The following is a 17,185-nucleotide window of genomic DNA, read 5'->3' as shown; positions in this document are numbered from 1 at the left end:
TTTGTTTTTTTTTTTTTTTTTCTGCTACTAATCTTTAAAGTTGGTAAGTATCCTGCCTGTGACTTCCTAGCACCAAACTGATTTTTCCTCAACATTGTTCAGTGCCTGTCATAGAGGGAAAGAGGGAGAGTTACTGAAAAAATATTCAAAGTCTCTTATAGGAAAATATTTTGAAATATTATATTTTAGAAGTATAGACTATTAAATTTATTTTAAATTATTCATCCTATTATGTACAGGCTGTAAAATGCTATCAAGGGGCACTTTTGGATAAATACTTTAAAATATACGAGTCATTTTGGCCTGTGTGAAACAGACTAAATAGCCTAAGCCATGAGTTCCGTTTTAGTCTTAACTCAGATCAACTGGTGGTGGTGGTGGTCATTCGTTAAGTCGTGTCCGACTCTTTGTGACCCATGAACTGCAGCACGCCAGGCTTCCCTGTCCTTCACTATCAAAGAGCCCTGTCTTTTTCACTATCAAAGAGCCCTGTCTTTTTCGGCTACTGTTGTAAATCCCGTAGACTAGCTGATAAACAACAGAAAGTTGTTTCTTGTAGTCCTGGAGGCTGGGGAGTCCCAAGATCATCAGCAGGTGCCACGTCTGGTGAGTCATGTTTCCTGGTTCCTAGACTGCCTGCTGCTTCTCCCTGTCCTCGCAGCACGGGAGCCCATTCCTTCCTGGCCTGACCCCTCCCAGAGTGCCTGCCTCCTAGGATCATCACCACGTGCGGGGTGAAGTTTGAGGGCCCATAAACTGTCAGCCCATTGCAGTCCCTAAGTATACTCTGCATTATTTCAGTCTTTTGAAATAATTTGAGCTTTCCTAATAGCCCAGTACATGTTCTTTTTGTTATATGTTCGTTGGGCTCTTGAAAATAATATGTATCAGTGGGAATGCAGTGTTCCATGTGTATCAGTTACATCAGGTTTGTCACTCATGTAATTCAGATTCCAGTAGCCACGTTGAGTAAAAGCAGAAGTAGGTGAAATTACCTGTAATATATTTTATTTTAACACACCCCAAATATTGTCATTTCAGTGTGTAATCAACATGATAAAACCTAATGCAATAGTTCACGTTCTTTTTTTCATGCTAAGTCTTTAAAATCCAGCATGTGTTTCAGGCTTGCAGCGCATCTCATTGTAGAGCCAGCCACATTTCAGGTACTTCATGGTTGCAGGTGACTACGTACCAGGGAGCCCAGTTCCAGGAGAGATGTATCTTTAACGTCTCCCACTGGGATTATGAACTCGGCTGTTACTCCTTTTCTATTTCTGTCAGTTTTTATGTATTGATATTTTGAGGTTATGTTATTAGGTACATTCAAGTTTAGAATCCTCATCTTCTTGCTAGACTGAACTTGTATCAGTATGAGATGTTCTTTTTTATTGCTAGTAATGCTTCTTTCTTTAGACACTATTTGACAGTGATGTTGCCACGTCAGTTTTCTGTCCGTGTTAGCTTGGGTATCTTTTACCTTCACCTGTCTAAAAGACCTTCCATCTTAACATGTACCTCTGAATAGTGTATAGTTTTCACTGGAATCAGTTTGAGTATTGGCTCTGTTTATAATGTTGATATTTCAGTGTGTAGACACCATGTTGCTGTGTGATTTCTGTTTGTCCCACCTAGTCTGTGTTCTTTGCTCTTGCCTTCTTTTAGAAGTATGAAGTGTTTCTCTAGTTCTGTGCTCCTCTGTCAGGTTGTTGGGTGTACATTTGCAGACACAGCGTGTGTTTTACATTCAAGTCTAACTTAGTAATCTTACTGCCTCCCTGACACGACTGTTTCCTCCTTGTCACTGTCACACTTTAAACGGTTAGATATATTTTTGGCATTAACATCATTGTTTTGTAGAGTTAGTATTTACCCTCACAGTTACCTCATTGTTGGTCTTTACTTGTTTTTTATATTTCCATCAGAGACTACTTTTCTTTTTCCCAAAGCACTGCCTTAATATTTTTTTTTAGTTCATGTGTGTGGGTGATGAGTGGTCTCATTTCCATTTGCCCTCAAAGTCTCTATTTTGCTTTCACTTTGGAAGAGAGTTTTTGTTGGATGTAGAATTCCAGGTTGGTGGTTATTTGTTTTTCAGCATTTTACAGATGCCAGTCCATTATCTTCTGACTTCCTTGTTCTTGGAAAGTCAGCTCTCAGTGTTGTTGTGCTGTTTAAAGCCACACCCTTTTTCCTCTGAGTGCTTGAACATTTGCTTCTTGCCTTAGGCACCCACAGAGCTGCTGAAACCAATGTGTGGTTTTCATTTTTGACTCAATGGTCTGATTCTTGAACCAACTCTTACCACTGTCCCTGTCAGTCAGTTCAGTCGCTCTGTGTCTGACCCGTTGCAACCCCATGGGCTGCAGCACGCCAGGCTTCCCTGTCCATCACCAACTCCTGGAGCTTGCTCAAGCTCATGTCCATCGAGTCGGTGATGCCATCCAACCAGCTCATCCTCTGTCGTCCCCTTCTCCTCCTGCCTTCAGTCTTCCCCATCATCAGGTTCTTTTCCAATGAGTCAGCTCTTTGCATCAGGTGGCCAAAGTATTGGAGCTTCAGCATCAGTCTTTCCAGTGAATATTCAGGACTGATTTGCATTAGGATTGACTGACTGATTGGATCTCCTAGTAGTCCATGGGGCTTTCAAGAGTCTTCTCTGACTCCCCAGTTCAGAAGCATTGATTCTTTAGCATTCAGCCTTCTTCATGGGCCAACTCTCACATCCATACATGACTACTGGAAAAACCATAGCTTTGACTAGATGAACCTTTGTTTGGCAGCGTAATGTCTCTGCTTTTTAATATGCTGTCTAGATTTGTCATAGGTTTCCTTCCGAGGAGGAAGCATCTTTTAATTTCACTATCTGCAGTAATTTCGGAGCCCAAGAAAATAAAGTGTGTCACTGTTTCCACTGTTTCCCCATTTATTTGCCATGAAGTGATGGGGCTGGATGCTATGATCTTCATTTTTTGAATGTTGAGTTTTATGCCAGCTTTTTCACTCTCCCCTTTCACTTTCACTTTCACTAAGAGGCTCTTTAGTTTCAACCCCTGGAGGCATTTCTTATTCCCCTTTCTGTCTTTTCTCCACCACGAGGGTCCCCATTTATAGTTTTTAACAACATAGTTTAACAACAGATTCCTTCAATACATTCTATCCCTTTTCCCTCTTATATATATATTGTAACCGATCCGTCCTTCAGTTCACTGATCGTCTCTTCAGCTACGTCCAATCTGATGTTAAGCCCAGAGACTGAGTTCTTAAATTCATTCACTGTTATTGTAAAGTTCTAGATTGGTTTTGATTCTCAGAAATTTTTCCTTTTGTCAAGTATATTTTTGAACAGGTGACATTTGCATCTGATACCTCTAGCATACCTCTGATACGCTGATATATATCTCATACCTCTGGATGTGGTTCAGTTCTTTTTCTCTTGGTCCTGTTTGTTGTTACACCCTCTTTTGCTTCTTTGGTTGCATGTTGGACATTATGTTTGGAAAACCCTAGAGGTTCTGAGTGATGCTGCCTTCTCCAGAGTTTCCTCTGACGCAGACCTCCAGTGGGGACAGAGCTGTCTGTTCACTCAGGGCCTGAGGGACTTGAGGCTTGGGGGTCCTTTTAAGCTCAGTCTCAGCAGCCTTCACCCACCTTCTCCCCCGACCCCAGGGAGGAGCTTTCCAGCGTCTCCAGTGTCTGCTGGAAGCCTGGGGTGCCTCCCAGGGCCCCGCGTTCTCGGCAGGTCTTGAAGCCCACCGTCTCTCCTGAGCACCACGAGGTGACTGATAGTCAGCACTCAGCCTGTTTGGGCAGAGTGTTGGGTACGTTTTCTGACATCCGGACTGACTCGTCAGGCCTGCGCTTGACTTTTTGTCTCCACAGCCCAAGGAACCCTCCAGAGCTGTGTTAGCCAGCCCCCTCTGCTTGACTTTTTCCCTTCCTTTTCTTCACAGAGTCAGCTTTGCTCAGATGCCCCGAGGGAACGAGCGGCCCTCTCAGTCTCCAGCTCCCTCACTGAGCTTCGCTTTTGTTTGAAATCTTGGATTGTGGCTGCCTAAGGACCTCTTTTAAACCTGGGGACCGAGGTCCTCAAATGACAGCATAGGTCCGGGCTGAGCCAGGAGCAAGTGGCCTGTGCCCTGGCGAGTGGAGAACCGCGAGGGTGGGAGTGGAGCCAGGAGAGGGGTGGGAGACTCAGGCGGGGTCTGGGAGGCGCTGGCTGTCGCGGCTCGAGGCAGGGACACCCCTGAACCTCCACCATGCAGTCCCCACGGGGCAGAGTCATCTGGCAGCCGAGGGTCGAAGTAAAGAGGGCGAGTTCACAGCAGGTTGAATGAACCCCTGTACCCACTGTGGGTTCATTTTAAGTGCCTGGAGTGAGGTTGGTCAAGCCCTTGCTGAGCTCGAGTGAGGGAGTCCGACAGGGAGGACCGAGCTCAGGGTGAGAGTGAGGGGCAGCTAGCGTGGTGAGTCCTCCTCAGCTGAGTGGGTTCTGGGGACGCCCTTGAGTTCAGGGCTGCCCTTTCAGTAGCCTCACTGGAGGCTTGTTTGGGGGGTAGAGGGGGCAGAAGCCCACTTAGAAGACGTGCTCATTCCCAGGGGTGGTGGTTTCTGAAGGAGTTTATACTGGTTGGTTCGACTGTGACCCAGTACCTTGCAGGGTCGTGTTTGACAGGGGGCCTGAGCTGTGGGCACAGCCTGCCTTCTCCTGCACTGCGCACTCAATTGTTGACTTTTTGGCAGCCCCTCCCCCCTCTCTGCACCCTTGACAGTGGACCTGAGCCCAGCCCCCCTGTTGCCACGGAGCCCCTTGTGACCGAGTGGGTTCCAGTTCTGGGCTCCTGGGAGATGTGCTGGAGGCGGAGCCTTCATGCCATTTGGTGGTCATAGTGTGAGAGCAGTGGTCATAGTGTGAGAACGGTGTGTGTGAGAGTGGTGTGTGAGAGCAGTGTGTGTGAGAGTGGTGGTCGTAGTGTGAGATTGGTGGTGATAGCTCGGTAGCCGAGGTATCCTACCGTGAAACAGCGGTTGCCCCCGAGTCGGGGGCTGCCCCTATCCGCGAGGATGGGTCGCAGAAGGGCCCGCCTTTGGGCGTTATTCCAGCGCTGCAACCCCAAGGCAAAGGCGAAGACTAGGAAGGACTTGGCCTCGGCCCACGTCCTGGAAGCAGAGCAGCCTGAGGTGAGAGCAGCCGGGGGCTGGGCCCGTCAGATTGGCCCTCACCCGGCGAAGCATTGGGGTTGTGTTTCATTTTGTTAGCATGGTTGTGGGCCCTGCCGGCCAGGGCATTCTGGCCTTAGTGGGCAGGATCGACCCCAGCAGGTTTACCTTGTAAGAGGTTGTGCAGTTGCTGCATGGAGGATGGGCGGGGGCCCCACAAGAAGGGAAACACTGGCTGGAGAAGTCACTGGGGCATGAGGATCGAGCTAGAGAGTCAGTCCTTGAAGCAGAACGGCTAAGCCCGTTAATGTCTCCCATGTTACAAAGCACAGACCAGTGTGTCCAGTATTTTAATGACAGGTACCTACTGCTTACGTGTATGACATACACCCTCATAGCTACACATGTCTACTGCATGCCTCTTACAAGTGCTGGGCACTGTTCTGGGTGCTGAACACTCAGTATGTAGTAGGGGATACGTAGCCCAGGATTTTTTTAATTTCTGCAAAGAAAAATAGAAGAACGAAAGACTCCGTGTGGTTCAGTTTGAGCAAGTTCACCACGTGGATGGCCCCGCATGCACGCAAATTGTGGTAAAGTACATATAACATAAATTTAACATTTTAACCAGTTGATTGAATGACTGGGTGGCTTCTGTGGAGTCAGGCTAACAGATGGCTTTGAGGTGCCATCCGCCTTTTTCCCAGAGGAACACTCCAAAGCCTCGTGGCCTTGTAGACCTTCTTTTTTTTCTTCACTTTCCCCAGTGGCTCCAGGTCTGTGTGTCGTTTAAGAATCTCTTTATCCACTTTGTTGTTAGGTTTACGTTTTGGAAAGTTTCTCAAATGTCCCTGGGTCTTGAGAAGGCAGGCTTGGATTCCAGGTTCTCTCCTGCCACGTGCCTGCCAGGTCGAGGTGGAGGCTGAAGGCCACTCTGAGTTGTGGTGGTCTGTGTGGTCTTGGGGTCAGTGGACCCCTCTTCTCTGGAGGGGCATGGAGATCCTTTGTGTGGAGCCTGGAGAGACTTGACAGGGTCAGTCTTCACAGTCTCGCTCTCTTTTTAATTTATGTTTGTATTTAGTTTCTCATTTAACTGTTTTCTAGGAATTTCCAACTCCCGAAGGATACACCTACAGGGAGCAGCTTTGTAAAGCCAAAGAGGAAATCGCTCAGCTGAAAGCTGAAAGGAACAACACCAGGGTCAGTAGGGGGATTCTCACGTGTTGACATTTGCCCCGCGGGGGTCACCGCTGGCCTCCGTGTGCTGTCTTTAAACATTGTCTGATTTTCAAGTCATTTTCCACATCTTCCCACTGAACAGACCAGGGTGGATCAGTTCTGGGTTCTCATACCTTGCTTCAAATTTCTGATGAGAGCTAATGTAATTTTAGTACATATGAGGGGGGAGTTCTCTTAACTTACATTTTTGTCCACGCTACACTTTGTGTGGGATCTTAGTTCTCTGACCAGGGGTTAAAACCCATGATCCTTGAAGAAGTGTGGAGTCTTAACTACTGGACCCCTGGGGAAGTCCACTCTAACTTTCGACTGAACTGGCAGGATTCCGACGTGCCTTAGCATGTTTCCGGCTATAGCGTGAGGCTGAGAGGAGTTATCGGCCCGGAGTTCGAGCATGAGGTTGAAGGTGTTCCTTTGGCCCTGCCCTGCAGCTGCTGCTGGAGCACCTGGAGTGCCTGGTTTCGCGACATATTCCACCCGTCGGGATGACAGCAGGCAAGCGGCAGGCGCAGTCCCCAGCCGGCATGAGGAGTGAGGTGGAGGTGCTCAGGGCGCTGAAATGGCTCTTTGAACACCACAAGGCCCTGGACGAGAAGGTACCAGCCATCCGGCCGTCCTGGATTTGTACACTTGCTGCCTTGTTAGGCGGATGATGCACATATTTATGTAACTAGTTGACTTTTGAGCGTCTTGAATTCTTGTATATACATTTTTTTCTGTAAGAATTCAGAGTTTTATATGGTTAAAAAGCGTTGCCTGCATACATGCTCAGTCGTGTCCGAATCTTTGCAACCCTGTGGACTGTAGCCCACCATGCTCCTCTCTTCATGGGGCTTCCCAGTCATGAATACTGGAGTGGGTGGCCATCTTCTACTCCAGGGAATCTTCCTGACCCAGGGATCGAACCTGCCCTCGTGCATTGGCAGGCGGATTCTTTACCACTGAGCCACCTGGGAAGCCCCCAGTTAAAAAGTATTAGTTGGCATGAATGTCTCAAGATCTATTATATTCTGTATATCAATTTGCAGTAAAAAACTGGGTAATAATTAATTTAGGAGAACATTTTGTTCTCTCAAACTTAGAATTTAAAGCTGTTAACAAGCAGATTCTCTTGACGTTAAGATCAATGAGAGACATTCAAGGTATTCTGTGACAGTATCCATGTATTAGGGTGAGTATACACTAAGAAGTGTACTAACATATATACACACATCAACACACAGTGACTCGGCCCCTTTGATTTGAGTTGAGAGCGTGATTACGAGTAGCACTCGAAAGGTGTAGTTTGTTAGAAGAAGAATTAGGTGCCACACATAAAGAGGTAAGTTTGATCAGTCTTTGTGTAATTTCCGTGAAGGGTTTGTCATTTGAATCCTTTCATTTTAAAAAAGAATGAAGGCTGTAGTGGTGGGCATCAGATGTTATTTATCTTTCTGATTGAGGACCCGCCCACCAGGGTTATTTTAATGACTAGTAAACTAGACTTGTGGCTCAGAGTTGCAGGATCTCTTAAGTACCCCTTTGTCCAGTAGAAGACAAATTCTGACTCTAATCACCTGGTGGTATTCGGGATGGATAGCATCACCATGTATTTTCTTTTTATGTTGTGATTTTCAGTTTAGAGTTGAGTTTTCCAGGTGGAGTTTTGCTGTCTTTACTTATTTCTTTACTCTGATTCAATTTTTTTGGTTTTAGCAGATGATTCTTTCAGAGGAGAATAACCAGGAAAAGATACTAACGGACAGGGTGCTTGATGTACATCATGAGCAAGAAAACATGCCAAGCGCCAATGGAAAGGCAAGTCCTTGGTCTCGCTCTCTGTCTGGTTCTCGTCTTACCATCCAGTCTGTGCAGGGCTGTTGGGACCTCTCACCGATGCACCATGTAGGTCTGAGTGGCCACGAGGGTCCTGTGAGCTCCCAGAGCGCAAAAGGCAGTTTTGACCTCACAGATTGCCCGGAAGTACTGTGTTCCCTCCCTCCCAAAACCAGGCTGTGTAAGGCTTCCTTTCCCCCTTAGAGACCCTCCGACGGCTCTCTAAGCCACAAGGAAGACATGGTTAAGAAGATGGAGCTCCAGGAAATCATAGAGAGGCAGTTGCGGGAGCAGAGCCAGATGGAGGAGCGCCTGGCAGCCCTCTCTGCCCACGTGAAACATCTGGAGGAGGACCTGGACACGGCCAGGAAGGACCTCCTCAAGTCCAAGGACGTGAACAGAAAACTTGAACGGGACGTCCGCGAAGTGAGTGACTGCAGCTGTGTCTGTTGTCCTGAGGTGGAATGTGGGTTTCTTGTTCTCCCGGGGATCTCAGCCTTGGGATGGCTGCGTGAGTAAGAGCAGAGCACTGGACAGACCACAACTGGCTGCCTCCCTGCCTCCGCTTCGAGGTCTCTGGGGTAGAAGAGGCCTGGTCCAGGCGGTCCGTTGGCAGTGGACCAACATGAGGGCAGCCCTGACGCTGTGCCGCACCCTGGGTGTGGACTCCTCATTTCCACAAGTTCTAGGGGGCCCACTGTGTTCCTTTTTTCAAAATTCATTCATCCATTCATTCATTTATTGGCGTATAGTTGCTTTACACTGCTCTGTCAATTTCTGCTGTACAGCAAAGTGAATCAGTCATCTATCTATCTATCTATTTACGTGTCTGTCTCTCTTTTAGATTTCCTGCCCATTTGCTTCACCACAGAGCACTGAGCGGACTTCCCTGTGCTGTACACTAGGTCCTCACTCGTTGACTTTATGTGTAGTATCAGTGCTGTATATATGTCAACCCGAGTCTCCCGGTCATCCCCGCCCCCCGCCCCCCGCAACTGCCTGTCGAATGTGTTCCTGATGATGCTGAAATTTGCTTCTGATTCACTCAGGCGAGTCTGGTGACACCTGTGGAGCCTGTTCTCTCGGAGAGATGGGAGCATGCTGTGTGGGCTCTGCTGAGGCAGCTTGCCTGGCCATCTTCTCGAGTTTTCTGAGGTTCCGCTCCTTGAAGGGATGTGTGACAGTGATACCGGCGGTCAGACAAGTCGAGTGGTGTTTGCTCACCCTCAGATCCTCAGGCCCGAGCTGTGTAACCATGTGGAATCGTGATGTCTCTGGCGGTCATGTCTGCGGGTGTCCTGATTTATGAGAAACTCCCTAGCGGTCACTGTGAAAACAGAGAGTGCTGGGGACTCAGGCCTCTTCCTGTGAGCCTCGCCTCTCCTCTGTGCACAGACAGACAGTACCCACCCGGCCCACCCCTCCCCCGTGAGACCGTCTCAGAGAGAACCCCTCCAACATGTGGTACAGCAGGTGTACTTGTTTAGTAGCTTGGTGTGAGTAATTCTGTGTGAGAACTCAAAACAGAAATATTTGCACAGGTTTGCATAAGCTATTCACACTACTCTTTGGCAACAGGAGATTAGGTGGCAGAGTTTAATACGTATAGAATTCTAGAAAACGCATTTTCAAGACCTTTCACTTTTAAAGTTAGGACTTTGCCCACATTGGTTACTTAGTGACCAGGGAGGGACCTGAAGTGGATTTTGAATTGGCAGACAGGAGTTGCACCAGCAGCAAGTTCTGGTCCTGGTTTGAGCGTTTCATCCATGTGGTGTAACTCTGCTTTTGAAGAACTAGGCTTGAGAAGGCTGCTCCCAGTTGTGTACAATTTGACTTCTGTTTCCACTCGTTAATATTCTACTTTAATTCTGAGGAAATTGCATGAGACTTTTCCAACTTTCACTCGAGGAAACGAGCCTCAGAGCTCCCCGTTGGATCTGTTGAAGGTCCCTCCTTGTTCTGGGTCAAGCCCGCCTGTATGGTGTAGCAGACAGAGGTCCTGACTTCATGCCAGATACCTTCCCTCCTGGAATTCTTGCAATAACAGGGTAGTTTAGTATACTTTTCGTTTGCTGCTTGGGTTTATGATGTAGAAAAGAAGCTTGGTAAACCAAGTGGCTGGACAGAACGTTAAGACAGATGGGTGCCAATCGTGACCTTTGGGATAGGCGCATTTTTGCTCACGTCCGAGAAAACTGCCGTGTCTAGGACTTTTATTCTGAGGACGTTAACTTTATGTTTGATTTGAAACTTAGGACGACATCAGTAATAAACTTGAAAATGAAATTGCAAATAAGGATTCTAGGCATCGACAGGTAATGGCTTTTATGAACCATGTCTGACTTTTATAGTAGTGAATTACTGAGGAAGGAAGGTAAAGATCTTTTCATGTGACTCCCACATTGGAAATCAAGTCCCAGTGTAAAGTTCTTATGACCCTAAAATACTGTGTTCAAAAGTGTGGATGTACATCATGGTAAATCAGCTGTACTGGAAGGAAATACATTTTTAAAAAATTGCGGGTGACTGCAACTTACAGGTTTGAATTATTTGGGACTTGGTTTAACCATTTTGTGGAATTCCATTCCTGACTCTTTTGTTTTACTTGAAGGTGAATCTGTTGGCTTGTTAGAGTTGTTACCGAAAGAGTAGAGAGCAGCAGGGAACTTCACGGCAGCTGGCTGCCTGTTGGGAACTGGGGTCACTGTGACAAAAGGCAGGGTTAGAGCTCCGGTCTGATTAGGGTTTGTACTTCCTGTGGTGTGGTGAGCCTTACTCGCTCCTGTTCCCGAGTGGTCTCAGATAATCAGGACTTAACCAGGAAAACCAAATCTGGCTTCTCCAAAACAAAGTGAGTCAGTCTGGTGTGTGCCAAAGTGTATCATTGTCCCCACCCCAAAAATAAAATACTAGAAAGCCATTGAAAAGTATGATGGGGAATGCTAATTAAAAGCATCACGATATACAAAATAATGGCTGTAAAAGGCAGATCAGAAAATACTATGTACCATATGCTATTGTTTTCTGCGGGTTTTAAAGCATAGCATATTGTTTGTGTACGTACATAGAGGAATACGCACACAGAAAAAGTAAGAAAGCTGCTTAGAAACAAACGCTAACCTCTCAGGAACCTGAGCTTATAGATAGTTTAATTTTTTTCTTTTTTAAAAAAGAATCTGTCTAAATGTTCTACATTGAAAGTTTTTCAGAGTAAGAAGATCTGTTAAAAGAATAATCGTGCATTTACAAATACTAGTTGACTGGCATTTCACCAGGCATGCTCTTATCAGGTCTGTATTTCAGAGGAGATGAAAGCCATATTTTGGCTTACACGCCCGTAGCCATCTGCGGTCGGTAGGGTTCCCTCTAAATGATGATTCTGGTGATATTTTAAGAAGGGTCTGTAGTGAACCCTTCTTCCCTTAACTTGTCAATAAGAATGAATAAGATTCTACAGATCTTCTTTAATATAGAAGAACTTTTTTTTCTTTTTTTAAGATGTCCTTGGGGAATGTTTAGGAAAAGCAAATACTCTGGCAGGAGGTGTTCTGCTCACTGAGACCAAGCCCAGGAACACTGAGAGAAAATATACCCTGAGGGAGCTTCCGAAACAGAATGAATCCACTAGACACGTGCATTTAGGTTTTGTCTCAGCTTACTTAAAGCGACAGTGGCTACACCTCTCGGCCTGTGTTGATCCTGTGCTCTCCCTTTGTAGACAGAGGATAAGAACCGCCAGTTGCAGGAGCGCCTGGAGCTGGTAGAGAAGCTGCAGCAGAGACTGCGGAGGGCAGAGACGCTGCCCGAGGTGGAGGCGGAGCAGGCGCAGAGGGTGGCCTCGCTCTCCAAGGTGCTGCTCTGGGTCCCTGGGGGGCGGGCACAGGGAGGGCCTGTTCCCCTGCTCTCCTACCGCGCCCCTGCCCGTGCTGCTCAGTCCACACAGGAGCGCAGACATGGGGGTCGTGCTGCCCGTCTGAGATGGGAGCGCTCCCTGAGTGTCAGGCACGCCCCACTTCTGCGTCATCCCTACATTAATTTCCCTCCAGTTTTGTCCCGAGTTCTGTGTGTCCCTAGGACGCTTCAGCTCCGAGTCACTGCTGCTCAGAGTTCAGTCAGCCACTCAAAGCCTAGCAGGATAGAGACCTAGAAAAATCCCATTCTCGTTTAAGAGATGGCCAAAATAGCTCTGTAATGAACACAGTTTTAAGTTTTATCCATACACTTGTTAAAGAAGTCCCAGCAGGGCATGTGCAGACCCGAGGCCCCACTCCCCACTCGCCGTCCCCAGGAGCCCGCGGGTGAGAGGCCATGTCCTTGGGATGTGGCGCTGCTGGGGGCACCGACCCCATTGCCAGCCAGCCAGCCCACCCTGTCCTTCTGATGGGAAAGGTGTTGCCCTGCGCTGCCGGTGTGCACTGGCTGAACATAGAGAGTCGGGCCGGGTCTGTGCTGACACGGCTGTCGGAAGCCTTGCCAGGAGCTCAGTGAGTGCCCGAGGGGCCATCACGTCGTGGGAGGCCGCCGGTGTCCGGTGCTCACAGACCCTCCCAGAGCAGGGTCACTAACAGCCGCCAGGGGGCACCCTTCTGCCTGTGATCTTCCTCTCCAGGCTTGGTTTCTCCTCTCCCCTGGCATCTCTGCTGTCCATCCCCAGTCGGCCTTGTAGTCCGACCTTTTGTCTTCCGGAAGCTCTACCACTCAGGAGGCTAAACGGTTCGAACTTCCTTCCCAGCTTAGGAAGGTAGAACGTGTGCCTCGCGTTTGCCGCTGTCTGCTGCTCACGCGGGCTCGCCACAGGCAGTCCGAGGAGGGAGCGCAGCGGCCGTGGGTGTGGGGCCTGGGGCACGGGGAGCACGTCTCCTCTCACGAGCTGGTCACCAGCATCCTCCGTGAGCCATGTGTCACACACGAAGCCGCGCAGGCTGTGTGAGCAGGCATGCGGGAGTGCTCCTGGCGAACCCAGGGCCCGTGGTTCACACAGAGCATGGCCCGCTTGCCGCCCCTGCGATCACAGCCCGCGTGCTGTCAGGACAGGGTTGTTGTGAGCGGAGCTGACGCTGTTCTTGGCCGACAGGCAGGAGAGAGAGACACAGCAGCATTGAGGATAGGCTGCGCCAGATGGAGGCCCAACTGGAGGCAAAGAACAAGGAGCTGCAGCGGGTGCCTGTGCTGACAGGGAGGCGGCGTCTGGGCAGGAGACGTGGCTTGGGCGGGGGCCAGCACTGCCTTTCTCCACCACTCCCATCTCTGGCATCGAGTGTGTGCCTGTGTGGCCCCATCTGCTGATCCGGGCACCCACCTCCTTGGGAGCAGGGCCAGAGGTGGTCGCCCATAGGCAGTGGGTAGGAGCCAGGGCTTCCCCACATTCAAAGAGGCTGCTTGTTGCTCTGACCAGCCAGTCCGTGGAGCTGCTTGGGATACAGGTGGACCTCCCAACTGCCCCTCAGACAAACCTAGGGGTGCCAGCCTGGGGCCCATGAAACGGAAGGCATGGCACCCAGGTGTGGAGCCTGCTTGCCTCGGACGTGGCGCTGGAGTCCCACATGCCAAACCGCTGGTCCAGACATGGTGTGTGTGTAGGATGGCTGCCTCTAGACAGGAGAACCGCAGTTGCCCTGCAACAGAAGGCGCATCAGGAAAGGGTGATGGTGGAGGCTCACATCACCGAGTCCTGAGAGAGGTTTCCTGGAAAGGTTGGCCACACGGCAATACAGACCATCCAGGAAATGGAGTGGGGATCCCGGGTCCAGCCTCACGTGTCAGTACTGTCCCCACCATACCTCTGTTTTTGGGCCTGGACTGCAGAGCCTCACAGGCGAACTTCCAGGGAGCAGTGGTTCTGACTCCCATCGTGAGACCCGCGGTGAGGCGCCCTCCCCACTTAGGCAGAGAGCTCAATATCTGCCGATCAGGGGTGCACTTCTTACTTTCATAACTGCTGCTCAGAGGCTGTTGAGATCGAGATGCTGTTTATGACTAGACTAAGCCAATTCAAAGTCAACTTTTGTTTTGCTTTAAAAATCTTTGAATGCCGATGCCTTATTGTGGAAGCTGTGACAGGTTTTGTTTCCTTGGGCTCAAAAATCACTGCAGACAGTGACTGCAGCCATGAGATTAAAAAATGCTTGCTCCTTGGAAAGCTATGACAAACATAGACAGCATATTGAAAAGTAAGAGACATCACTTTGCCGACAAACCATATACTCAAATCATATATGACAAACCATATGCTCAAAACTATGGTTTTTCCGGTAGTAACGTATGGGTGTGAGAGTTGGACCATAAAGAAGGCTGAGCACTGAAGAATTGATGCTTTCGAATTGTGTTGCTGGAGAAGACTCTGCTTTGACAGAAAATAAACTTTTTAAATGTATTACGATGGAGAATTGCAAACATGCACAAAAGTGGATGGAGTAGTATAATAAATACCCATGACCCGTCCCGTCAATTAGTCTCAGCAATTTCTCATACAGAGCCAATCTCAAATAGATCATTCTTTTGTCTTCTCTCCATTTTTTTTTTTAATACAGTAGGTCCTAAAACAGCTTTTTAAACCTTGAAATTGATGCTCATCTTACAAAACACAGACTTGGCAACTTTGTTATTGCATTTAAAAATTGCTTGAGGTAATTATTTCCAGTTTTTTAATATGAATTTTCATATTGGAAAAGACCCTGATGCTGGGAAAGATTGAAGTCAGGAAGAGAGTGGATGACAGAGGATGAGATGGTTGGACGGCATCACCAACTCAGTGGACATGAGTTTGAGCAGATGCTTAGCAGAAGTCGAGTTCCATTTTCCTTATGGCTAATCCACTGCTATAACACGTATAGCACTTCTGGTTTTGAACACTGAATGTGTTTGCATTATAGATGGATTTAGAGTGTGTGGCTGTTGTGTGTGGTTCAGAATTCTGAGTAGTCCTTTCAGGGATCACCCAAAAGCTCAGACAAAGCGTGAGCCCTTCACGTGGACTGTGCTGTGCGTCAGAAAGATAATACGAGCCACCTACACAATCTAAAATTTCCTAAAAACCAACGGGCTACTCAACGTCCTTCTTTCACCACGAGTCTTGAAATCCTCTGTGTGATTTCCACATCGGGCTTTGCACCAGCCTGTCTCACGTGCTCAGGGGCTGCACGAGGCGAGTGACTGCCGTGGCTGACAGCACAGAACTTCCAGGTTGAGTTGAGTGACTCGGAAACCTGGCCCGTTTGACTTGTTTTACCCCATGAGCAAGTGAAGTGGGCTGTAGAGGAATGAATGTGAGGAATGCAGGTGAGCTCCATGGAGACAGTTTAAAGCAGTGAGAGGAGGGAGGGCAATAGAGTGAGTCGTGTCCCCCTGACCCGAAACCCCCACCTGAAGTCCAGCTTCTCTCTACAGACTTCATCGTTGTTAATGGCTTGCCATGTTTCCTCCAGAGAAACCTTTTCTACACCTGAGATGGAACTTCCTCTTCATTATGGTTTATAAGGGTTAATATTGTTCTGAGTGTTTCTATTTGCTAGGGACTCTTAGAGAACATTTTCTCAGAATTACAATGTTGGGAGTTGATACCTACTGATGTAACCTGTTCTGCACATTTTGGTGCAAGTCACTTTACATCCAGAAAGCAAGTGGTGCAGGCTGTGTCATTTGCTGTTTCGTAGGACCAGCTGATTCTAAACCTGGAAACCCTGAGAGCCGAAGTGGACCAGACGAGACTGCGAGGGGCTCCCTTCCACCACAGGTAGGCTGCTCCCCCGGGCAGCTCCCCTCAGCGCTGTCGAGTGTGACAAGGGCCTGTCTGGTGTGTGGACAGTATGACTGGGTGTTGCTCATGGTCGCACCTCAAGGAGCCTGTAGCTTCGTGGCCAGTGAGAGGGAAGAGACAAGCATCATTCCTTAGGGTCAAACTTGGTACCACGGAGTGGTCGTCACAGGATTGACAACACTCAAAACCACAGGCAGAGGTTTGGAAGTAGGGGGCCGACCAGTTGATATTTGGGCGTATTCATCTGAGGGGCCTGACAGACTGTGACCCTGATGTTTCTGAAGAGTCGCAGAAGGTTAATGACCTGTAGTCTTCTGACTGCGGTGGGAGGAATCACCTGGCTTGTGAATGAGGAGAGCAGATTACTGAGCATCCTGATTTTTTCTTCCTCGTTGTTATAGGGGTGGTAATTCTTATTAAGTATTTAAATGTTTCTTTGGCTTCTTCACGGAAAATGGTCACAAATGAGAGATAAACTTTAGCAAAGGTTATTAAGTGCTTACTGGTGACATTCATTCATCTGTAGGAAATGGACTACTGCTTGAATCCTGACTTAGGAGACAGTTTGGAGCCCATACGCATATTTCTGTGTTTGTGTGCTTAGGGGATCCTCGCAGTCCAGAGCCCCCACCCAGCCTTCTTCTAGAGAAAAGGAGATGTCGTTTGAAACAAAGGCAGAGCCAGAAACTGGTCCTGTGTCTGAAACCACGGCGGGTGGAGTTCCAGGAGAGCACATGCCCTGTAGAACAGGAGGGGATGTGGCCGGACTTGGTGGCAGAGCTCCTCCAGGGTGAGGGGCTGGGGCTGTCAGAGGTGGGGAACCCCTGCTCCCGGGGTGGACGAGGTGAGTGTGAGGAGGACTGCGTAGACAGTGGAGGAAGAGGAGGTGGACACGGCCTCCTCCTCTTGGGGGTTTTTGGGTAACGAGGAGGGACCTGGTGCCAGGAACCAAGGCCTGACACAATTGGGGGCTTCAGATGGAGAAGCCTGGGGCCTGGTCACCAGTCCCGTGTGTGTCAGTGAGAATGAGAGACGAGAAGAGGAAGCAGCCGCGGGGCAGGAGGAGCCGCTGTGCTCTGAAGACAGTGGGCCACAGCGGCTGGTGCGAGGGAGGGGTGTCTCCAGGAGGCAGCTCTGGAGGGGTCACAGCAGTGACTTAGCAGCACAGGTGGGGCCTCAGAGTGGGGCTTGTGGGCAGTGTGGGCTGGATGG

The 17,185-nt window shown here is 48.8% G+C and overlaps 1 protein-coding gene across 12 annotated transcripts in view; it reads left to right on the top strand.

Annotated features, from left to right (window-relative positions):
* The window catches only part of LOC147350805 (liprin-alpha-1-like), a 66,863-nt gene that overhangs the window by 33,567 nt on the left and 16,111 nt on the right, over nt 1-17,185 (top strand). For 4 of the 12 annotated variants that reach the window (XM_086362281.1, XM_086362278.1, XM_086362280.1 and 1 more), the window contains exons 3-8: nt 6,265-6,360; nt 6,831-6,995; nt 8,098-8,196; nt 8,419-8,640; nt 11,936-12,067; nt 15,870-15,949. In XM_086362281.1, the coding sequence (XP_086218407.1) occupies nt 6,265-6,360; nt 6,831-6,995; nt 8,098-8,196; nt 8,419-8,640; nt 11,936-12,067; nt 15,870-15,949 (794 nt within the window). Of the gene's footprint in view, nt 1-4,882; nt 5,182-6,264; nt 6,361-6,830; nt 6,996-8,094; nt 8,197-8,418; nt 8,641-11,935; nt 12,068-15,869; nt 15,950-17,185 lie in introns of those variants that run through there. The other 8 variants (XM_086362287.1, XM_086362285.1, XM_086362283.1 and 5 more) reach the window with 4 other exon arrangements.

Source organism: Bos grunniens, chromosome 20 (assembly GCF_055505025.1).
Source record: "Bos grunniens cultivar Pamir isolate PY7600 chromosome 20, Bosgru_T2T1.0, whole genome shotgun sequence".
NCBI classification, from domain to species: domain Eukaryota; kingdom Metazoa; phylum Chordata; class Mammalia; order Artiodactyla; family Bovidae; genus Bos; species Bos grunniens.
This window is presented reverse-complemented; position numbering and strand designations above follow the sequence as displayed.